Source organism: Hydractinia symbiolongicarpus, chromosome 14 (assembly GCF_029227915.1).
Source record: "Hydractinia symbiolongicarpus strain clone_291-10 chromosome 14, HSymV2.1, whole genome shotgun sequence".
Classification (NCBI taxonomy): Eukaryota; Metazoa; Cnidaria; class Hydrozoa; order Anthoathecata; family Hydractiniidae; genus Hydractinia; species Hydractinia symbiolongicarpus.
Genome location: NC_079888.1, coordinates 13,459,030 through 13,481,708, shown reverse-complemented (window position 1 = coordinate 13,481,708; position 22,679 = coordinate 13,459,030). Strand labels below are relative to the sequence as shown.

Genomic DNA, 22,679 nt, shown 5'->3' with positions numbered 1-22,679 from the left:
TGTTAGAAAAGTGAATGCAATTCAACGAGACCAATAACAAATCCAACTAGTGCTTAAATACCAATGCAACCTCTTCCCCAGGTTCTTCTGCAAAATGTCTGCAAGAAATAGGCAAAGTTATCCACCAACAAATTAAGTTGCCCAATGCTTTTAAAAGTACTATTGAATTTACTCGATATTTTGTAGTTCCAACGCCAACATTAATTTCGCGCTTTTTTCGTTAGAGCTTCCGATCACAAGTTGGAAGACGTTTTAAGGTGTTCTGTGCTGCAAAGAATTCTCGGGAAAATCATTGAAAAAATTTAAAATAGGCCATTCGCAAAATTTATTTATATAATTTTGCGATTTGCGATTTCTTCCTTGCGTAATTAACATAAACTTTGTACTATCGCCTGAAAAAGTTGCCTCATGTCCATGTAGCTTAAACTACAAAAACACGTTCTAAACAAAAGAACAAACAAATATAAACATAAATGCATGAAATTCGTTTTCAAAAAATTAACACAGAATCAGTTTGAAAATTAAGTTCAAATGATTTAAAAAAATATAGCAAAGTAATAATATACAGTATGCAAGTTGCAAATATATATAGTACAAAAAACGTGAAAGAAAATTACTACAAACACCGTGGGTTGCACCTTTCCATGAGTGTAATACAAGACGGGTCATGGGCAGACAGTCGGCAGCAAAGTCACGGCGAAGTATTGCCTTGAGTTACCGAAGTAGAGTACGAGAGTCGAAAATCGAGAATTTTGTTACCAGCTGATTTAGGAATTCTTAAAAAAGTCTGCGTAAAAACTGATCGAAATTATCGCTTTTTATTTATTTTGGAATATCATTACAAGAATCAGCAGCCCTTGATTATAAACACTTCAACTACGACTTGTAACAAAATATCGAACTTCTTTATTTACAAAACAGAAATTGTGAACTTTTCCATAAATCATTAAAAATAGTATGATAAAAATCTTTGGGCCTGTTTACCTCATTTTTTATTTAGTTACCAGGAGGGAGGGTGGAGTAAATTTTATTTACAAACGTCGTGCTGCCTCTATGCGAATTATTGATATGGACAATAACATTTTTAATGGAAATTAGAAAAAAATATCAAATATTTCAAATAAATACTACAAAAGTCGTAATTCCTTTTTCTAATGGGCTTGATTATCCTATGAGTACTATTGCAAATAATTACTACAAAAAACAAAATACAGTGTTCAAGTTCGTGTAATCGAGACAAAAATTGAATAAGTTAACTAAAATCAATTTTTAAACTGAACATTAATTATTATGAATGACTATAAAAGCACTTATGTGGAGAACCCTCATAAAATAATGACATCATCTCCATAGAAATTGAAGGTTCAACAAATAAAAGTGAAAATCCCTTGCTCCAAAAAACATCAACTTTGCGCACGTGCAAAACATTAGATGTATAAACAAATACGTTTTGTTGCACGAATAGAGTGTCCACTCAATACCAACCTCTCATTTTCCTAACATTCCCTGACATTTTTTGACTAAAATGCCAGACAGTTCATTTGTTTTTTCCACTACATTTCAGCCGGTGCAGATATTCAATAAAGCTTGGATTACCCACAAAATACAAGCATATGAATAGAAAAATAAAAACAAATAATGACAATTCTTAAAAAAAAATTGAAATGTAATTCTTACCTATAGTTTGAAAATAAAGAAAATAAAAAAAAAGACTTTTGTTTTTTCTGATTGATATTTTAAAACTAAATTACTGTCATTCTAATAATACTTTTGAAATTCCTGACATTTCCTGATAGAGTGGACACCCTTACAAATATTGTACAACTATATTTTTTATATGGAAAATTCTTTTATAATACTTGTTCTTTTAGAATGTGTTTCTTAGCGAAATATAAACAAAAAAACCCTAGCGTAAAAATAATCTTTAAACTACAACACAAATTCCATACTAATCCAATTTCTACCAATATAAACATAATGCTCTTCAAGATTTTCGTGTTTTGGCTACATGAAAAGCAGGATTGATAAAGGAGAAACCCTTGAACTGGACTTGATCCATAGATTTTAAAAGCTGCTCGTCCGTCGGCGTCAGTTTTGGATCCTCCATCGTGAAATCAGGGTCAAAATTATTTACTGCGTTATCCGCTTTCTAAACATAAAAAATTAGGTTAATGTCATTAATTTTCGCCAATCGTACCATTCGCGAAATTTTTAGAAATTCGAAAGAATTATTTCCGTAAATTGTTCAACTTTATTCGCGAGAATTAATTTTCATGCTGACACCGTAACAACACAGCCGTCCTAGTAAATTTAAAACTATTTAGAAGTCACACATGTTATAAAATCATTTCATAGGTGTGGCAAAAATAGAACGTGTCGATATGTTCCCTATCAATATCAAAAAAAAATCAAAACAGACAAATGAAAAAAAAATCAAAACAAAAAACAAACAAATCAAAACAACGAAAAACAAATCAAAACAAAAACAAGCAAATCAAATCAAAAACAAAAGAATCAAATCAAAACAAAAAAACAACAAAAAAAACAAGCAAATCAAAACAAGAACAAAAAAATCAAAACAAAAACAAACAAATCAAAACAAAAAAAAAACAAGTAAATCAAATCAAAAACAAATGAATCAAATCAAAACGAAACGAAACGAAAACAAACAAACAAAACAAAACAAAACAAAACAAGCAAACAAATCAAATCAAATCAAATCAAATCAAATCAAATCAAATCAAATCAAATCAAAACAAAAACAAGCAAATCAAATCAAATACAAATGAATCAAATCAAAACAAAAACAAACAAAATAAAACAAAAAACAAGTAAATCAAAACAAAAACAAGCAATTAAAATCAAAAACAAATGAATCAAATCAAATCAAAACAAAAAAAAACAAAACAAAACAGAAACAAGCAAATCAAAATCAAACCAAAAAAATCAAAACAAAAACAAACAAATCAAAACAAAACGAAAGCAAACAAACAAACAAAACAAAACAAGCAAATCAAAACAAAAACAAATGAATCAAATCAAAACAAAACGAAAGCAAACAAACAAACAAAACAAAACAAGCAAATCAAATCAAATCAAAACAAAACAAAACAAAAACAAACAAATCAAATCAAAACAAAAACAAGCAAATCAAAACAAAACAAAAACAAACAAATCAAAACAAAAACAATCAAATCAAATCAAATCAAAACAAGAAGCCCTGGAGGCTCTGAGAATTTCCGCTCGCTACCAAAATATTTGATGACAACCTACTAATTCGTTGTGTTATCGTGCCAAACTTTCGAAGAGTTTTGGTGCATAAAGCTCTGAAGATAAAGCACACAAGTGACATTCTTATAACAAACGCAAACAAAACGCAATGTGTCATAATAACTCACATTTTAAAAGAAATTGCTAACAAAAAATACAGCCTATCATTCATGGTTGAAAGTCTTGCGGTTGAGACGTTTATGGTCTCAAACGGCATTTAGTTGGCAAAGAATCAAAAATTTGATGTGACCAACATTTTCAGCATTCTTTATTAACTGGGCCAATTTTTGTCGAAAATAAAGTAGTTTTAATTTTTAGACAAATTTTGGTCTGAAATGACATTTAGGTGACAAAAAATCAAACTTTTGTATCACCATCATTTTCAGCATACTTTATTTGTTAACTGTGCCAAATTTGGCCGAAAATGAAGTGGTTTTAATTTTCGGACCAATTTTGGCCTAAAATGGCATTTAGGTGACAAAAATAAAAATTTTGATGTCACCATTATGTTCAGCATACTTTTTTTGTTAACTTTGCCAATTTTTGTCAAAAATAAAGTAGTTTTAATTTTAGGACCAATTTTGGCCTAAAATGACATTTAAGGTGACAAAAAAAACAAATTTTGATGTCACCATCATGTTCAGCATACTTTGTTTGTTTACTGTGCCAAATTTTGTTGAAAATAAAGTAGTTTTAATTTTTGCACCTATATTGGCCTAAAATGACATTTAAGGTGACAAAAAACCAAAATTTTGATGTCGCCATCATGTTCAGCATACCTTTTTTGTTAAGTGTGCCAAATTTTGACCAATTTTGGCCTGAAACATCATTTAGATGATTTCCCAGTACTTAGGGAGCTTGGGTACGAAGTTTTAATCTGTGACGTTAAATTGACCATTTGGGACAGGGTTAGTTAGTCAGTTATACCATCAATACTATCCTCCTCTCAGATGAACGTGAAATCCCAGGGTCGATTTTTTCTCAAAAAATGCTCCGAAAGAAAAAAACGACGGTTTTAAAGAACTTCCTACGCCTTCGGGCGCGGAAATTCAACAAACCCAAACCCAAACGCAAAACAACCAAACAACCAAAACAAACAAATAATAAACGCGACAAACAAAGAAACAAACAAACAAACAAAACAAAACAAAAACAACAAACCAAACAAACAAACAAACCAAATAAAAAACAACAAACAACAAACCAGACAAACAAAGAAACAAACAAAACAAATCAAAACAAATCAAAACAAACAAACAACAAACCAGACAAACAAAGAAACAAACAAAACAAACAAACAAAACAAAACAAACAACAAACCAGACAAACAAAAAAGAAAAATTATCAAGAGAAGGCCTAGATGAATCAAGGCATAATATAGCCCCTGATAATTTACTTACCACTTCCGGTTTGAACGGCGGCTTAATTTCTTTTTTTTCTAATTTATTCCAATCTATCGGACTAAAAAACGGATGTTTTCGGACATGAGGTTTAGTTCCATACGCATAACCAAGACGTAGCGAGATGTTCCTTTCCATCAGCTATAATATCATTGGATCAAATTCTCAATCAATCAATCAATCAATCAATCAATCAATCAATCAATCAATCAATCAATCAATCAATCAATCAATCAATCAATCAATTAATCAATCAATAAAAATAATAATTATTGTGGCAACGGATCAACAAATTTAAATTTTCCTTTACCTGGGTTAGCACCGACACAGCAGATTCCGAAATCCATTTCGGAAAGAAAACCTTATCCCTACAAATCGACGCAAACAGATCGTCTTCGTCCTCGCCAGCGAAAGGTGATTGCCCAATTAACATTTCGTATAATAAAACACCATAGCTCCACCAATCAGGAGCCGAATCATATCGCTGACCTTTTAGAATCTACGATAGAGGCGAAAAGAGCGTAAGGTAAATTTGACGAATTTGCAACGAATATTTTGTGCCGAATGTATTTGTCACAAAAAGTACACTAGTTAACGGGTAGTATTAAACAACACAGTTTGGTTTATCTAACGTGTCTTTCTTAAATCACCTACTTTACTCAGCAAGAAGATGTTTACCTCTGGAGCGATATAATCTGGCGTTCCACAGAATGTCGAAGTTTTTACACCTTCAGTCATGTCTTCTTTACACATACCAAAATCAGCTATTTTAACGTGACCTTCACGATCAAGCAAGACATTGTCTAACTTTAAATCCCTAAGGTGGTAGAAACAAAAATACATAAGCAAAGGAAACGACCGACGGAAAAGCCACAATCCTATATCAATCTTATTTGCAAAAAAGCTGACAAAAATTATACTTGACGTAACATTCCTTACGCGTTCCATTCAGATTTTTACCGTGTATTTATTTCAAACAGGTAGAAAAACATACTTTTTCTTGGTACTTCTCATTCATATCCTGGCATTGAGGCAGGAAGAAATTAAAAAAGAAGCGTCATTTGAATTTTGATGACGTCAGCAACCCCTTCCCGCAAAAAAAAACAAAACAGAACCCTGTTTCACGTTGCCTCTATTGTGTGGAGCTTAAAGCGCTGATCAAAATAAGGCATAGGATCATATGTTCTCGCTGACGTCAGCAAAAGCACAAAAAATTTTTCAAAAACTTATATGCCCGTTGCCTTTATAGTATAGATTGTGAAACAGTGATCAAGAAAATGTACAGGAACATGTATCTTTGACGAAGGGTTGCACAGATATTTTAGGTAAGTGAAATAAACGAGAACTAAAAAATGAAAACAATATGACGATATTTTTCGAGAACAAATGCGATAACAAGTTTATCATATATACCGAGCATAAGTCACTGTAATTTGATATATTCGGCAGGTGATTGTTTAATTTCAATCACGGTTTACGAGGTTCGACAGCGAAATAATTTATCACAAGTTAATATATGTGATCATGTCTTTTAATTCATAATAATTTTTTTAATTTATGATTATGTGCGAGATTGTAATATCTCAGAAAAAAACTTATTTATGTCACGCCTCAAGGAAATTAAATGAAAATAAATTTAAATTAAATAAATAAATAAATATATTCATGGTTTTTAATACCAATTAGTTGAAGTTAAGTTAAACAATCGAATTAACTACAAAACTCCTTCAACGCGCTATAGATATAACCTCACTAACCTAAAGTCACAGTTAAACTCAAAATCTCTACAGCGCACTTTTCTTTAATACTATGTTAAAACAAAAGAATAGTTGAGCTGTGAATATTTTTGAATGATGTTTTTGTTTCGTAAAGATAAATAAAAAAAATTGGAACAAATTTACCGACAATTTCTTGTTTTTTCAAGAAAACAATAACTTTACTCAGCAAATTATTAACCAATCAGGAAAAAAATATCAGTTCTTTCAACACTATTTCAGCCAATCAGAGAAAAAAAATCAGCTTTTTGTACTGCAGAATTGAAAAATAAGTAAAAATTGCATATATTTCGTGTAAATTAGCCAATCACAGTGCGAGAAAAACTTTTACAATATGATAACATCTAGTATCTCTAAGATCTTCCTCTTAAGAACAAAAAAATGCGAACAACTAAAATTTATTTGTAAAGCTTTTTCGATGAAAAACCGACCAATAGAATACTTTTTAGTAAAGAAAAATCTTTTTAAATATGACAACGAAGCATCAAAGAAAAGTCGTAAAACGACATTGCTAAATCAATTTATGTTTGTGTACAGACAAAATCAACCTTATAACCAATCAACACAAGCCCATGAAAGCAACTTCATACCTGTACACTATTCCGTGACTGTGAAGAAATTGCAATCCACATATGATTTCTGCGCCATAGAAACGAGACCGATTCTCGTCAAATTTACCATTTTTTTGGATGTGAAACATAAGATCGCCACCATTTAAATATTCCATTACAAAAAACAAATGACTCTAAATAAAGAGATTTCCCCTTTAACATCGCATATTCTAATACACCTCTGCCGAAAAATAGATCCAAAGAGGTTTCTATACAACAGCACTAAATCCGAAGTAGACCTTGCGTTCCACGAACAGACAAACACTAAGTGATCATGACTCGAACACTAAGAAATTTGCATCGTGCACGCATGCCAGTTTTTTTACGCGATTGTGCTCTGTTGGTATTATTTCTGTTTTTTAGAAAAGATTACACTATATATTATTTCATCATCTTCTATAAGGTTGGATCTCAAGCCTCAAAAATTGTGTTTTTAGTTCTGGTGTTGTTAGCATAAATAAAATGACTAAATTTACATACCCTTTTCAATCACGTACTCTCAATGTAGTGTTATTAGCCTTATTTGAAGCTATTAAATGACTGTCTAAAAATTGTTCTCTGAGGGCAACGCTGTAGATGTATTTTTAGCAACACATGTCTCTAGCAAAAAAACGCCCATAAAAGGTTAAATTTTTTTATCGATTAAATTGGTTACTACCTGATTCCAAAAACAACATAAAAAGACGAGATAAAAAAAAGACTCGCTTTCACTGTTACCTCGTTTTGAAAAGTAGACATGAGATGAGTTAAATAAGGATGTCTGGTTGATAATGCTAACACCCTTCGTTCAACCAGTGTACATTCCACGTCGTCATCTTCAAGTACGACATCTTTTTTCAAAGCTTTAATAGCATACACTGCGTTGTTCTCTGCTGGTAATTCGGCTAACAATACCTATGGAAGAAAAATGAAAAGTTACCTTAAATACCACTACAACAAAAAAATGACAACAACAACATCCACAACGATAACAGCAACAAAAACAACAACATTAAAGAAAAAGTTACAACATACTTTGCCAAAACTGCCTTTGCCTAAAATTTTCAGGAATTTAAAATCTTCAATATCGTATCTTTTCTTTTTGCTTTCAGGGCGTATACTGGCGGTTCTTGTTGGCGGAGTGGGTGGCATCCATTCCCACACTGATTCATACAATGTTGATTCTTCTTCCATTGTGGTTTTTACTTCATTATCATCAGTGGAAACGGTACTCCCACGTTTCTTTTTATCCTGGAACGCAAGTCGTAAAAGAGGTTAGTTCTCGAAGGAGGCCTGTAAATCATGTTGTTTAACAAAACTGGCCTAAAATGCAATTTGTAGCCTGCTGTTTCTCACGAGGATATGAAAAGGTTACATTTTACAAAAAGGCATACAACAACATAGTATATTAGAAGTTTGGTTTCATACGTAACTACATTTTTTACCTCTATGCTCTTCATAGCTTCAGCAAACATCATCTGATTAATACCACATAGATTTGGCATCTTCTCCTTGCATTTGTGATGACAATTCGTGTTACAAGCTGAAAATAGAGAAGTTTAAGTTTCTTAATTATTTCATTCTTCATGTATCAGCAGTTTCCTATGTTTTGTTAGAATAAAGTTTATCGAATATTAAACTTGTCGAATATTAAATGTTCAGCCTCCAAGCGTCATTTTTCTTAGTTAGAATTTGCGCGTATCTAACAAACAAGTAATGAATAACTACAATTTATGGGAGGATATTGCGAAATTAAGCCAGTGCAAATCTTAAGTCCCAAAAAAGGTTTCTTAAATTTTTTTAGTTGATAAATTGTACTAGCAAAAGCTTTTTTAAAATTTTATAGCTCTCAGTAGTCGGTTAAAAACAACATTCTTAAAACACAAATCATAGGAATCTTACTTTCACACTTTAAACCTTGCCTGAACAGACCATATAACATTGACCCACAGTGATCACAGAAGGTTGGACTAAGGTACGTCTTTGGCATAAACCGATGAGGTACATTTATGTTGAAACGTTCCTTCATTTTCTAAAAAGTTAAAATTGTGATTTGAAACAAAAATGCAGAAAAAGACTTGTAGAGAGTTTATCTCCTTAAAAAAACTTTCTAGGCACTCCTAACAAGTTTTAAAACGGGACTTATTTAGCACGGTTTGAGCGTAAGTGGAATAACAGAAAACCTTTTATTTGCATTTAGGGACGAACTTTGACATAAATGCGTGTGCAAAAATGCCTATATTTTAAAAAACCAGTAAGAAAACGGCGAGAGGGCACTTTCGGCAGGGGTGCTTATTATTATTCTTACTTCTATAGCAGATGCTCATTTAACAGGGCCTCACCTTTATTCATGAAATTTTCGCGCGAGTTTAATTCTTTCAAAACTGGCGCATCTTTTTTTCGCGCATTTGATTTTCGTTAAAGTTTACAGAGGTTTTTTCTTTCTTACATAAATACACCTTTCTTGAATTATTTTTCTTTGATGTACCGCTGCTATTTCTAAAGTTTTTCAAACAAAATGAATGTGATTTTTGAAATCCTCACCTGAAAGTTGATAGAATGTGAAATCTTCAGATTCATACAACAAACAACCTGTACGATAGGTTTTTTAATTTTGTCCTAATTGAACTCTGCTTGAAACCGAAGCTTATTAATACAAGTAGAAAATTAAGAAGATTTTGACCGTAACATTAATATCAAAACAGCATTTTCACATGTCGGATTAAGTCAACACAACAATTCAATGATGTTGAATATGATCCTAAAGTCAAAACATCAAAACTTTTAAATTTTAAAAAACATGTAATTCGGGAAAAGTGTATAGGTCGTTTTTGTAACGAATGATGGGCACTCGAAAGCTTTCACAAACTTAATTTACGCCAGTTACGCATACCCACGTTGATTTCATGGCTTGCCCTTTTCATTTGCCTTTCCATCTGTTTGGAATACCAAGTTTGTGCCTCTCTTCGTAAAAAAACTTGCAACTTCGATTTACTGACCGTTCAGTTAAAAAGTATTTTTTACATTATCTGGAATAGCACATATCTTACCGTCGGACTCAGAGGCTTGCTTGGTAAAAGCTTTAGTCCACTTACCCTTAAACCAAATTGACCCAATTAAAAGCTATAGAAACATTGACACTGATAACAGTTGGACACATAATGAAATCACGTTTCTGTCTCTATTTTGGGAATTATTGCAGAACTTATGAATCTCGTTTACGAGAGACAGAAGCACGAGTCTCAACAGTTCCGAATAGAAGACTTGAAATCCCAATAGCATTGATAGTAAAAAAAGAAACCTTTAACAGTGAGGTGATTCTGAAAATAAAATCGTATTTGGAAGTTATATCGAGCACTTGGAGATCTTCTAAGGACCTGACGGACCGTGATGAAAGCGATGAAAACAATCGAATTTGGAGCACCTTTAAAAAGAAATATTTTGCAAACATAAAATCTTCGGGCACGAAAATGCGCGAAAAATTAGTATTTTCGCGCAACTACTTGTTCGCGTAGTGACTCTGCGCGGAAATTAGATATGCGCGTAAATGTCATGAATTAAAGTATTATTAGGTTTTGACACAAACTGTTAAATTCATTTCGTCAGCATGTGTATAAGGATTGTGACAAAAAAAATTGGAATAAAAGCCATAAAAGCCATGGGATAAATACTACGTTTATTGTCCATTCCAGGTTGATAAACACATTGCTTTAGAGAGCAGCACACGTTGCATAAAATTCCTTTGGGACATACTAATTTTCACTTAGTTCACTAAAAATTATTTTTTTACTGAAAATAAATAACATACTACTGTGTCTTGAGAAGCCTCTGCAGATTTCGTGCAATGAAATAAAACTTTATCGTGGCATTTCTTGTGCGCGGAACATGAACAGGCTGTAATCAAAAGATGAGATTGAGACGGACAACTGAAAAGTCTGTCTCAAAGGCCCCTTGTTATAAATAATAGACCGGAATTTCAAGTTTGATATAACTTAAGGTTTTTGGCGTAGAATCGTTTAATCACAAAAAGCATCTTCAAAGTGGTACAAACTTTTCTGGTAGAAATAAAGAGTTTAGACGAGATTAAAAAACTGCTTTAATTCTTATTAAAAGTTCCATCTACTGACCTGTACATTGATATCCTTGTTTTCCAAATCCCCTTAAAAAAGATCGATCATAACAATAATGCGACAACAGTATTATTTTCTTGTTTAAATGCACAGGACCCAACACATATCAATTAATAATTTTCCTTTGTTTTCTATTCCGCCTAAAGTGTAATAGTTATGTTCTTGCCTACGCAAGGCAGCATCTACAAAGAACTTATGCAAAGGAGCATCCAAAAAGAAGTTTTTTATGGATGCTCTTTTGTATGCGCTCTTTATAAATGTTCCCTTGCATACGTTTAAAACGCATACAAGGAAGCATCCATAAAGAATGAATGCAAGGGAGCACCCATAAAAAAGGTATTCAACGGGGCATTTATAAAGAGCGCATACAAAAAAGCATTTATAAAGAACGAATGCAAGGGAGCATCCATAAAGAGCGCATACAAGGGAGTATTCATAAAGAACGTACATAAGGGGGTATTCACAAAAAGCACATACAAGGAAGCACCCATGAAAATCGTATGCAAGGGAGCATCCATAAAGAATTTATGCACGGAAGCATATACAAAAAGCGCATACAAGGAAGCATCCATGAAAAACGTATGCAAGGGAGCGTCCATAAAGAACGTATACAAGAAAGCAGGCATAAAGAACGAATACAAGGAAGCACCCATGAAAATAATATACAAGGGAGCATCCTAAAGATACGTATGCAGCAAATTAACACTTAATATTTAATAATTTATTTAACAAGGCTGAAATTAAAAATCAAATGTTTTTTATAGGAAGAAGTTTGTAGTTTGAATCAGATTTTCTCAAACACTTACATAAGCATCTCAGTGTTCTTTACAGTAACTGAAACATCAAAATGTAAAAAAATCGAGTTATGGATGGCCAAAAGACGTAAGTACACACTTACGCACCTGTACGGTTTCAGTCTGATTCACCCTCCCAACTGCGTACATACTTTATGGATGCTCCCTAATTTAAGCTTTAATGGGTCAACCATCAATAACAGCAAAAAGGACAAAATATTATAATACTGGACTAGAAACATAACACTGTACTTCTCGTGTTATTTACTGAAACTGATAACAACAAACTTACCACATAAACTGGTTGCACACCGAACAAAATGCTGGTTGACGAAAAAATTTTGCTATAAATTCATGTCCACGAATCTCGTGAACTTTTGCTTTCCTGACAGCCCCTCTGCGCAACTGCAGGCCGCTTTTATTGTTTAAAGTCTTGCTTTCCAAGGCTCCACTGTTTTGGTCATCTAGAAAAATAAAAATATCTCAACATTTGGGTACATGCAAAACTAGTTCTTCGTCATAACTCTTTAGTTCTTACGCAACCAAAAAGATTTGCGATCGTTAAAAAAATAGTCACCTGGTCGGCTGCTTTTTTAGGGCTTTTAGCTACCTATAGATTTCCTGTGTGTAGCCCATTATCAGACTTTTAATTTTACGTTAATCCATAATAAACAGGAATTACAAACGAAAATTTAGTGACAGTATATTATTCATTTGTAAATAAAATTTTATTGTGCCTGTACAAATGAAGAAAGTTATTTATTTTGCATTTATGAGCTATTTTTGTAAAAGAAAATGACATTTACAAGCATTTTAATCAACGAGAAATACAACAAACTGCAGTGAAAAGCAATTTAACACAAGCTGTGTACAAATTCTTTCAAGTGTTCCTTTTTATCTGGATAAAAATATCTGTAAAGCTAAAGCTTATTTAAAAGAACATCACTCCCTACATTACACAGAAGAAAGTACCTTTAGATTCTGAAAAATGGCGAACATGAACCAAAAGCCTGCCGTAGGGTTGCAAATCGAGCTAAGAAGATATAACGACACAACATTAGGCAACCTAAACAACAAAATAATTAAATAATGTAACTGCCTCAAAAAGCAGTAGTTGCATTTGGATAAAAGAATTTGCATAAAAACACACATTTTTGACATTTTTTAGATATATGTCAATCCTGTGGTAAACAATAGCTATGGAACCTCAAATCATTGAAGTTGCTTTATACTGTATCATTACATTTAATCCGCTTCTTTAAATTCAAGATTTGATGCAGCAATACAATGCAACTGGTTGATCAGTCTTTTAGAAAAGTAATAGGTTGTTATACAACTTTAACCCTATTCGGAGTGATTAAATTTTGGGGTACCGATCTCGAATGATTTTTTGTTAGTCAAGACTACTAATACTTTATAAATATATTTTAGGATTATTTGGTCAACAAGACTTGGTGACCAAGCAGTAATGCAACACCTTGCCTAATATAGAAGCTAGCAAATCTTTAGAATATTTGCACTCATATCATGAGTTTTACTCTTTCATGAGCAGAACTTTCAGTAATAGTTACCTTATCAATAGATCACTACACTATCGTTATCTTAACAACAAAATGAGGGCAACAAATCATTCACCATTACCCTAAGGTAAACTTGGGATAAACGAAGCTTCGTCCTGCTTAAACAACAAAACTGAGTGGCCTGCACCCTTTCCTGCAATTATTTTAATAACTCCTTTTTGCCATGCTGCATGGCTTGATACTAAGTTTGATAAGAATTTATTAGACGCCTGCATGCCAAATTTTTAGGCCCTAAACCTCTCAGAGCCTTAGATATTGCCCATTACTCGAAACTACCCTTAAAAATTCCAGAAAATCCTCATAATCGGAAAAATATAACAACTTTTGTTGGGATTTTAACTTTCCTTAGGATTATCCTTAAAACTTGAAATTCACAACATAATTTTATTTCATTAAGGAAAATGTTCTGTAAGTTGAACACATCAATAATCCGATATCCAGGTTTTTAGGATTTAAGAAAAATGGCATAAACCAGAAAATGTAATAAAATTTTGAATTACATTTGCGAAAATTTATGGCTGCTATTTTCATCCTTTCATAAAAATGTTATAAGGGAGTGTGAACTTTGATTTGACTTGGAAAAGTCTATCAAAACTTATAGAGAGGGGTCTATCACGGTTATGTTTAAAAACATGTTTTCTATCACAGAATAGGAACAAGGATTAATGTACATTAAACACATTACCCAAACACTGGACACATTAATAATGCTGGTTTCACATTGCTTAGCCAAAAATTCTACACCAACAGTCGCATCACCAGTAACTTTGCCATCTTCTTTATTCATCACCACAAATGTTATCATCCTCCCTGAAAATAAGTAAAATAAGGAAATAGATAAAAGAACAAAAAGATAATAATGGGAAATGTCGGTAATATGATGTTAAATATGATAAAAATAGATCAAGCCAACCCACATTTTACACTGAAAGGTGTAAAGTGATCAGAGCCCTGACGTTCTCAACTTTTATTTTTGACTAAAGCGTAGGCGAAGGTTTGGCGAAGGTTTTTAATGTTGTATAGGCAATTGAGCCCCTTAGCTTTTCTACCCCCCACCCCCCCCCCCCCCTCCCCCCCACCCCGGAAGAACGCAAACATGTGATTTATTAAGATTATGTAATATTCACTTTTCTCATTGCTGTTTATCACATTTGAAACTTTTCCTTTTTCTAAATAAAATCTGGGAGCAAGAAATTATTATACGCCAAGAGATGACTGGTTTCTCTATATTATACTTGAAATTTAAATATATATTTAAAACGGAAAAATATTTCTTTGTAATTCATCAGAGAAGAAGACAAGCACATGTTTACATTCCTCGCATGGAAGGTAATATTTTATATTTGTTTTGAAAAGATTTTATTTCTTTGAAGTTTTTCTGGGATTGACGATGTTTCCAAAACGGTGCAATTTAAACAAAGAATATCGAAGTCTTTATGCCAGATAATACATGGAATATCTTGAAGTTTTTCTCCAAGTAGCTGACTTTTAGTGTATTCTAGTTCGTTATCATAACATCCCTTAAAAATACTTCCATCTGTGTCAGAACTATATATTTCATTTTCAATATTGCCACAACTGCTCTCTTTGCTAGTAGACATCACTACTGTACTTTGCCGAAAACACAAATTCAGACTTGGGTCTCATATGTCATAGATTTGCATGTTTCACAACCAACCATAAATCCGATTCACGGTTTATTCAAAAAAATTTAGCAGCCTTGATGGACTAAAAACAGCATAAATTAAAATTTTATGATCCAATTTTTTCCCCACAATTTCCATATGTCATGCTACCTCAGATATAGTTTTCAACGAAAATGTTTTTTGACCTTAGTTTCCCTTTAAGGAAAAAATTTCTAGACAGATTCTTGACATGTAATAACAAATTGCTGCTTAAAGAACTTCTTGGGTATATAAAAAAAAGTTTTATTCTGGCTAATAATGCAAATATGCCTGCATTTATCAAGTAAAAGTTTAAAATTGTTTTTGTTTAAAATGAGAGTAGAGACTGTCCTTTGAAAAATGAGTATCGTAAACAATGAAAAAATATAAGTAAATTCCAACAAAAGACTCAAATAAGAAATATTGGTAGATATTATTATTAAAAGACACTATTTTTTAAGTGATAGAATGGAAAATGATGGAAAAATAGCAGAAATGCCCGGGTTTGAGTATAAAATTAGCAAACAACCTTAAAAGGCTGAGAGCGTGCAGTTGCGTAAAGCGTGCAGTCACGTACAACAGATAATCAACTTTCTTTGGCCTGAAAGTTACTATGGCAACATACCATCATACAAATGAGTGTCGAAACATCGATTCCAATCAGGATAAATTGTTTTCTTTTTTTGAACCAATTGAATACCTTGACCAGGTACTTCCACAGCCTCTTTGATATGAATGCCACAAAACGGATCCCATGTTTTCCCTTCGTTTTCTAGAAGTTTCCATACTTCTGAGCCAGCAGTAGCTTCTATAAGTTTGATTCTGATAAACCCCATGAAGTGTTTTGATGTTTAAAATTCATTGATTTCTAAAAAAATTATAATCATTGTCATAATAATTTCAGAATTTTGGGATACAATAGCAACATACACATATTCTTGTGGTAATTTCGCAAATATTTGTGCTTTTTCACGAAATTTTAAATGCTGTTGTCATTCATGAAAGTTATTGTGTTTGTGTAAATTAATTTAATCTATACTTTGCTTATATATCTTATTAACAGAAACAATATTTCCTTTTGCTGACATCTTGCCTTTCTGCCCAGGTCCCGAAGATAAGATTCCTTTAGTTAAAATTTCTTTATAATTTATTCTACACTGTTCTGCTTATATTCCATCTATACCGAAATACATACATTTAAACACACAAGTTTGTAAACTTACAAGCATACCAGCTGCTCGAAATCATCACTATCATCTTTATTATTGCTCCAAAGCAGACGGGTCATTGGGAAGTGTGAAGGAGAGCACACATGACAAGGAGAATTTTTTAATTTTCTGTTGAGCTTTATATTTTTTTTTGTTTCAATGTACAAGGATAAGATAAGTTCAAATGTTATGCTCCACCAATCGTAAATTTTCTCAATATCAATTTACCTAACCTTGCTTCAGCTACCTTTTCTGTACATTATACAACTTACACAGCAAATAAGGCACTACAATAGATCCTAAACTAGAGGCTGAGGATACCATGTCATGGCCAGTGTTGTTAATGTACAAGACCAGGAACATCACATTAATTTGACACCAAACTATGGGAAGATCCTGGCTCCATATTATTTTTATGACAGGAGAAAAAGATCTGCTTCATATTTTTGAAAAGAACACAATTTAGCTTTGTTAAGATATATTTTACTTGAAAATAAGGCAGTAACAAAGAAGTTTCAGATCAATGTTGACCAATGTTGCAAGTTGTTTAGATATTTGTATTGTTAGGGACCACCTACAAATTTTGTCTATGATATAAGTGAATTGGCACAAATTAAATATTTTCATTAAACAAATTTTAAATGTTTTTAATTTCTCATTGTTTTAAGACAAGACAATTTTTTTTAAAAAATTTTCTCAAACAAGGACAAAGTTAAAAATTACATTAAATTACAAGACGAAGTAAAACAAATCTAACCATGCAACCAAAAATAATTTTAAATGATCATCAGGCTTTGTCATGAATCACGAGTCATTTCCTCGCATAGCGCTCGCATAAATGTTTGTTACCAGAGCGTTAAATCACTTGCGTAAATTTAGATAAAAAATTGGAAGTATTTCCATTACTTTGTGCAACACACAAAGTTAAAACTATTTTACAGAGTGGAGAATGTTCAGAGAGCAAGCTCATAAGCAGTGAACCCCAAACACTGCACCACTTATGAAATGATTAAAATCATTACCCTGTATTAACTCGTTACCCTGGTTAATAGTAACCCTCCTTCATTTAGTTGTTGTTATATAAATAAATAGGTTACATTAAAAAAAATTATTTTACTTTTGGATTTCATAGGTGTTTGAATAAACTGTTTTTTCCTCTTGTCATTTATTTGATAGGAAATACTATTAAGAATTACTACTTGTGAAGGTGAAAAGCAAAACAAAAATTCATGTGCAAAGACTTCACAATCATCCTGAGTCTCTTTGTAACATTAATAGGCATAACTGAGGAGGGCATTGCGGCAAGCATGTAGAGATATAAATTTTCATAACGAAATTATAAAAACTTGTCCAAAATCTATATAACAAAAATTTCTGAAGAGCGGGGAAATCTGATGGAAAAATATCTTTTTTTTTATTTTATATAAGATATGTTGTAACACCAACTGAGATAAAATCCAAAATTTCAAGGTTCAAATATCCATATTATTTATACAGGAATTTTGACATTTTCAGATTTTTTGAAATTCTCCTATTTTGAAAAACCTATAATTCCGTTTTAAACTTTTAATCTGTTCTAACTTTAAAAAAATTTCCATGAAGTATACCAAAAATTTTCTCAACAACCATCAAAAGCAATTTTTATAACTTAATACTGATTATTAAACATCGTTACTAAAACACGGTACAAGCGGAACAACCCCAGAACAAGCGGATTGTACGTTTAGCTAGAATAGATGGCATTCCCCATTTTTTACCTTAGAAAAAAGGTGCAAGTGTGTGATTTTTTTCACCTCTGTCTCTGACTGTAGCCAGCTAGCTAGGAAACGATCATTAAGCAATCTAGTTTCCATCTATTTTTTATAGCTCTCCAAAACGCCATATGGACCACTTTCGGAATACATGTCACCTTATATGTGGCTGAATGTTAGTCATTTGGCTGACACCTATATATCAATAATTTTGAAGACATGCATGTTATCAAAAGACATCCGGAGGAAATCAACATCAGTGATTCTTTGCCTCAACTCATAATTTACAATTTCAATGTTCAAAGATACAAGGAAACAGAGAATTTTATGGACCTTGATGAATGTCCTGACATAGTGGCAAATGAATTTTTAGATGTAAGTTCTCCATGCATTTCATTGAATTGATGCTATAAAAAATGAATGTGGTTTTCTGGGTGATATTCAAATAATTTTCGTTGTTTTCTTATGAAAGTTTCTGTCATAGTCTTATTCAAGGATTTAGATTTTTATACAGAATAAATTTTATCTTTTCCAGTACGTTGATGACGATTCTTCCACTGCTTATCAAACATATGCACCAACACAAGAATTGTCGGATGAGACTGGTAAAAGCGATGACTGGAATAAAGTGCAGCTGCCAGATGAAGCTGTTAAAAAAGATGATAAGAATATTGAGCAGCTGTCAGATGAGACTGTGAAAAACGATGATAGGCATGTTGAGCAGATGGATAAAGCTAAAGTTGTTATAAATATTTTATTGAACAATCCGTCAGACTTTGAACAGAAACATAAACCTTCAGGAATAAGAAAAAACTTTGTCTGCACATTGAACTCAGAGTTAGTTTCTATTGAAAATGCCAGGGCCGATGATAATGGTGCTTACCTCCATAAGGGATGCCCTAAAAGATTTTATTACGTGGAATATGAAAATGGTACTATCATGTCATGTGCAACGGCTCGTTCAGAAAATGGTGTTTATTTTGTTAATGATAGGTGTGGAGTCTCAGAGTTAGTTTCTATTTAAAATGCCAGGGCCGATGATAATGGTGCTTACCTCCATAAGGGATGCCCTAAAAGATTTTATTACGTGGAATATGAAAATGGTACTATCATGTCATGTGCAACAGCTCGTTCAGAAAATGGTGTTTATTTTGTTAATGATAGGCGTGGCGCAAAATATATGAAACGTACTGTTCAATCATGTTATGTCTATGAACTAACCAGTATTTACAGGCAAAGTAAAAACAATTCAAAGTTCATGCAAACTATTGCATCACTGAGAAAAGCTGATTCAAGCAAACCCTTGCAATACTATTTGTTGACATATCGTTGGATGGACAATAAAGAACATGACAAAAATGATTTCATTTTACCTCGTCATGTTAATGCAACAAAACCTCACGCTGGTGTTTACTATAAACAGAACCCTGAATTAAAGAAAAAAGCTCTTAGTAAAATTGAGAATGGTGACAGTAGTGCTAAAGTTTATCGCAACTTGGTTATTGAAGCAAAAGTATGTATTATTTTTTTCTGCATATTTTTCTGCATATTTTCAGTTAAAGAAAGTGATTTTTTTAAACATATATTCAATACAGTCAGTACCATTTCTAACAAATGAATTGTGTTTGTTTTTATTACACTCTTAAAATTTAATTATAAGTTTATATTCAATACAGTTTTCTTTTTTTTTTTAGGTACCTAGCGAAGAACCACGAGATCCGAAATATATTCACAATATCAAAGCTCAATTTAGTCAACAAAATAAAGTTGATCCACCTGTTATTAAATCCGAATGTGAAATGTTAATCAAACAAATGAAAGAGAAAACAACAAACATGCGAAACCTGATAATGTTACCAGATCATTACATATCCTTCAATTCAACTGAGCAAATGTTACAAAATTTAATCAGATTTTGTGTCAATGGAAACAGTATTTTAGTTGTGGATACAACATTCGAATTATGTGATGGGTTGTGGTTGACTGACAGTTCTTTTTAAAATGAAGCTTTTGTGAATAACAAAGGAGAGCACCCCGCATTCCCTGGTCCATATATGTGGCATTTTAAGAAAACCAGGGAGGTTTATAGGTATATAAGTATTTTCAAAGTATATGGAGTGTAACAGTCTTGAAGTGATCTCGAAAAAGCGTAGTATTAGCAGAGCCTTTACTTCAATCGTTTTTTTTTCAGAGATAAAAAATTGAATTTCGTATATTTTTAGGCGTTTAGCATTGGAAATTGTCAACAAATGTCCATTAACAATTCAAATAAGAAAGGTTGGCCATGATTTAGAAGAGGCTGTGGGTTCTGGTTTAGCCGATGTATTTGTGAATGCAAAGAGATTGTATTGTACAGAACATTTGCAAAAAGCTGATATCTGACAGTTACAAAACATTGGTGCGAATAAACGGATATGGCGGATATTTATGGTACAAACGTTGGATTAGTGGAGCAGTTGGGCTTAGCAGATGCCGAAGATAGGGATGATTTTGATGCACAAGTAATCAGTATTGAATCTGTTTAGGAAAATCTGGTTCCTGGTTTTCATTCTTGATTTTTGAAACATCGATTGCTGAATATCAAACAAAATCTGGTACTTGATGCAAGGTCATGTCTGAATATTTCTGGTAGATTTTATTTGAATGGTCTGGAGAGTGCTCACCACCTACAGAAAAAATTTCTAGCAGATGAATTAACATCATCGAATATAACATCAGTAAATAAAGCTTTGTCAGAGTGGGTAGCCCAGTTCTACACAGAAGCAGTCAGGGCACTAAGAGGAGTTGGTAGATACTGTCTTGCTGTTGGCTACGAGCAATTCTTTGTCGAACATGTTAAATGGAATCAATGGAGTCTGTTTAGAAGACAACAGCATGTGGATGTCTTTATGAAGTTTATTCCAAAATCAGCTCAACTTTATAAAAAGCCATCTGTAGCCGGCCTGAAGAAAGCCCCAAGAGAATCTCGAAGAGTTGAAAATCCTGAACCTACATTGTTCATGAATAGAATTTCTGCTGTCTGTGAACAAGTGTCACCATTGAAATTAGCCAGACAAAAGGATACTAAATCTACAACCTAGACAGTCTTGCCTTTGTCATCAAAGTCATCCAATGTAGATTTTGATCCATTAAATCCAGACCGTTTTGTTGATAAAGTGTTTCAACTTGTACATAGAAATGATAAGAAAAACTGTCCTTTATCTGTTAAGCAATGTCACAGTTGTCGAAGATTGTTCACAAGTTGGATTGTGTTCTTGTTAAAACAGAAGGTGATAGGGACTATACCAATAAACAAGGCAAACAAGTGAGTTATCATGGAAATGTATACATTCATTATCTTCGCTCATGTCTTGTGGAATTCAAGCAAAACTTTAAGTTCAGTATGATAACTGTGTTGCGTGTAACATTGCAGCATTTACCATCAGGGTCAGAGAAAAAGTTCATTGACACTGGCTGTTTATTGAAGTAAATTTTTGTAACACATTCTTTTGTTCCTTTTTTCAGTTTCTTTTTATATTGTTCGTATTATATTAGTTACTTTTCATATTGTTCGTATTATTTTTTCATGTTGTGATATGCGTTTTTTTTATCACATGTTTTTTGGTTTGTTCATACTAATGATTAATTTCATGATTCTATGAAATTTTGAAGGTCTGTTCTTTACTTTTATACCTCTTGCATTGTTTTTCTGTCTCAATGTGATTGCAGTATCTAAAGACAATAACAGTAAAAAACAGTTCCAGTTCTTACATGTCTCCTCTAGGAATAGTTTTTACATAGATGTTTTCATACTACTCAAAGATGTACATAGTTGTTTGCAGATATATATTTCTCCAGTTGTTCGCATCTCCTATCTTCTCCTTTTTTTAATTCTCACGTTCTACGCACTTGCATACTCAGCGTTTTTTGTCAGAAGACTATAAACCAAACAATACTCTCGAAGCAACATTTGCGAAAATAAGTACATTTTAAAAGAGTAGGAAGGATAAAGCTCCGTTGAATTTATACTAGGTGTGATGTTCTATAACCTTGTACCAAGTGGCGAAAAAAATTCTACTGTGTTCAAAAAATACCATTTTGCGAAACTCACTTCACTTCCTGGCTGTTATTAGGTTGTTCTGTCTGTCCCCTGCTTGTTCTCGCATTGTTCCGTTTGTTCTTGGGTTGTTCCGCTTGTTCTTGGGTTGTTCCGGGGTTGTTCCGCTTGTTCTTGGGTTGTTCCGCTTGTTCCGTGTTTCAGTAACGACAGATTATCAAAATGCCTTAAAATATCAGCCCTGTGGGATAATTTTTTAACTAAAGTTTAACTGTTTATTTTATAACTTATAAACTACCAAGGCTGGGATCTAATCTCTTTCAAAGTTAAAGTATTTAAGGTTACTGTAAAGGAAACAAATTTTTTTTTAGGTTTTTTGCAAAAGATTTATGACATATAGAAAAAAAAATTCTCTTTCGAATGACATATTTTATATTCCATGAAAATATTTGGAACATCCCTTTTTTCTGGAAAGAGCCTT

General features: G+C 32.6%; 1 protein-coding gene across 2 annotated transcripts; it reads right to left on the bottom strand.

Annotated features, from left to right (window-relative positions):
- Window positions 1-464: 464 nt before the first annotated feature.
- On the bottom strand, window positions 465-16,870 carry LOC130625566 (protein kinase C delta type-like). 2 transcript variants are annotated; one of them, XM_057440672.1, is made up of 16 exons: window positions 16,427-16,870; window positions 15,829-16,071; window positions 14,225-14,349; window positions 12,932-12,992; window positions 12,252-12,423; window positions 11,163-11,194; window positions 10,844-10,929; window positions 8,938-9,067; window positions 8,481-8,578; window positions 8,071-8,286; window positions 7,774-7,950; window positions 7,036-7,190; window positions 5,349-5,487; window positions 4,981-5,169; window positions 4,671-4,811; window positions 465-2,149 (listed from the first exon to the last, which is right to left on the bottom strand). In XM_057440672.1, the coding sequence occupies exons 2-16, from the start codon at window positions 16,037-16,039 to the stop codon at window positions 1,985-1,987; spliced, it is 2,097 nt and encodes a 698-aa protein (XP_057296655.1). In that variant the 5' UTR covers window positions 16,040-16,071; window positions 16,427-16,870; the 3' UTR covers window positions 465-1,984. The 2 variants fall into 2 exon arrangements, with proteins under 2 accessions (XP_057296655.1, XP_057296654.1); XM_057440671.1 differs by having other exon boundaries at window positions 15,829-16,870.
- Window positions 16,871-22,679: the final 5,809 nt, after the last annotated feature.

Excerpts from the sequence above, each read along its gene's own strand:
- LOC130625566 (XM_057440671.1), bottom strand. The coding sequence starts at position 16,039 with ATGGGGTTTATCAGAATCAAACTTATAGAAGCTACTGCTGGCTCAGAA. Across the intron at positions 12,424-12,931 it reads CCATTTTTCAGAATCTAAAG|ATGACCAAAACAGTGGAGCC; the intron begins GTACTTTCTTCT and ends TTATTTTTCTAG. Across the intron at positions 7,951-8,070 it reads GCAAAGGCAGTTTTGGCAAA|GTATTGTTAGCCGAATTACC; the intron begins GTATGTTGTAAC and ends TTTCTTCCATAG.